Source organism: Oryzias melastigma, linkage group LG11, assembly GCF_002922805.2.
Source record: "Oryzias melastigma strain HK-1 linkage group LG11, ASM292280v2, whole genome shotgun sequence".
In the NCBI taxonomy this organism is placed as follows: domain Eukaryota; kingdom Metazoa; phylum Chordata; class Actinopteri; order Beloniformes; family Adrianichthyidae; genus Oryzias; species Oryzias melastigma.
Genome location: NC_050522.1, coordinates 24,875,402 through 24,877,064, shown reverse-complemented (window position 1 = coordinate 24,877,064; position 1,663 = coordinate 24,875,402). Strand labels below are relative to the sequence as shown.

General features: G+C 53.9%; 1 protein-coding gene across 1 annotated transcript in view; it reads right to left on the bottom strand.

Annotated features, from left to right (window-relative positions):
* Positions 1–838: 838 nt before the first annotated feature.
* Positions 839–1,663, bottom strand: part of prrc2a (proline-rich coiled-coil 2A) — a gene marked incomplete in the record, with an annotated part of 19,182 nt that continues 18,357 nt past the window's right edge. The window contains 1 exon segment of the mRNA XM_024298240.1: positions 839–1,663. Within this exon segment, the coding sequence (XP_024154008.1) occupies positions 885–1,663 (779 nt within the window).

Sequence of the window (1,663 nt, the reverse complement as noted above, 5' to 3'; positions counted from 1 at the left end):
AGATTTGAAGGAAAAGAAGTGTTGCCACAGAAACGGGAGGCCACTGAAGAACGAATGGGAGTTAAAATAAAGAAATCACACTCTGAGAGCCGATATAGGAGGATGCTACCATGAGGCCTCAAAAGCCTTATTCCTACACGAGGAGCAAACTAAACAAAAGGACAAAAATGTTGAAAAAAAAAAGAAGCCTTTATGAGTTACAGAGTACTGAGCAGCAGTACTTCTATCGGTCTTCACAGTAGTTATACTCGAGACCATAACGAGGGATTTACTAAAAAAAACCAAAAGTTCTGAGGGTGGAGAACGACACAATCGCACATGCGTACACACTCCCTAGCCTTTCTCAAAGGGTTAAAATTCAACAAAACGAGCACACAAACAAGAAACCAAATATCTTAAGGTATGATCTGGCTAAAAGGATGAAGCTGCAGGTGAGGAAACGTGCGCGGCTCCACTACTGAGGCCTAAGTGTGAGAGAAATATACACGGGTACATAAATATAAAAGTCAGCCTGATTCTCTTTTTGTGTTGTGTTTTTTTGTGCTTGTAAATGCAGGTGTGTGTGTGTGTGTGTGTGTGTGTGTCAGAACAAAACGTGCACCTGCATTACACAAACACATGCATGTGTGACGGGAACGGGGGCCATCTCCTGATGCGACATTTAAAAAAGGGGGGCATAAATAAACAGACGTACATTTATAATAACGGACGGTACAGAATAGATAATGCAGGGGGTTGTCGGGGGAGGGGCACTCGCGTGAACACCGTCTCCGTACACGATGACCATGTGAAAACAGAAAATGATCAAAAGAATAACATGTAAGGGGCGGGAACAATGTGGGAGGGGTTTGTTTTTTACTAAAATCTTTAATACTCCAATGAAATCACTTCCTGTTTTTGGGAGAAGGCCAGTTGCCGCGCCTCTCCCCGCGATTGCCGCCTCCGTTTCCGGGCCCCCCGGCGCCCCCGCCTGGCGGGCCGCGGGGGCCTCGGCCTCCACCCCCTCCGGGGTTGACCCGCCGGTTTTGGCGGTCCATGCCCGGACGCTGGCTGGAGAAGCTTCGTTTGTTGGCCAAGGGCTCCTTGCCCGACCCGTCACGCTCGACAGGGTCTCCGGCGACGCCCCCTCCCCTGCCGCCGTGGTGGTGATGGTGATAATGCTTCCCCCCTCCTCCGCCACCGTCCCTTTCTCGGAACTCGGTGAAGTCGCTGCTCTCGGAGGCGGTTTCCCACTCCTCGTTGGCCTGGTCGGAGTTCTGGTTGGTGAAGTCAGGAGACTTGGCGCCGTGGTTGTGGTGGTGCTGGGGGTGAGGCGGCGCGGCGCCGCTCTGGTTGTAGTGGTGATGGTGGTGGCTGTTTGCGTTGTTAAGATGGCCGCCGCTGTTACTGTTGGTGGTGGTGCTCTGGGAGGCGTTTCCTGTAACGGGGGGCGGGACTGGAGCTTCACCACCGTCCTGCACTGAATTCAAGGAAGGGGACAAGGACCGCCCCCCGCTGATGACCCCGACGCCACCGTTAATGCGAGCGGCGTTCTCCCTCTCTTTCAGTTTGCGAAAGCGAGGGGGCTTGTCCTGCTGGTGCTGAGAGCGCCCATGACGCCGCCGTCTGGGGGGCCGGTCCACTCCGCGGTTGTTGGCGAGGGGGGGGCCGTTCAGCCCTCCGG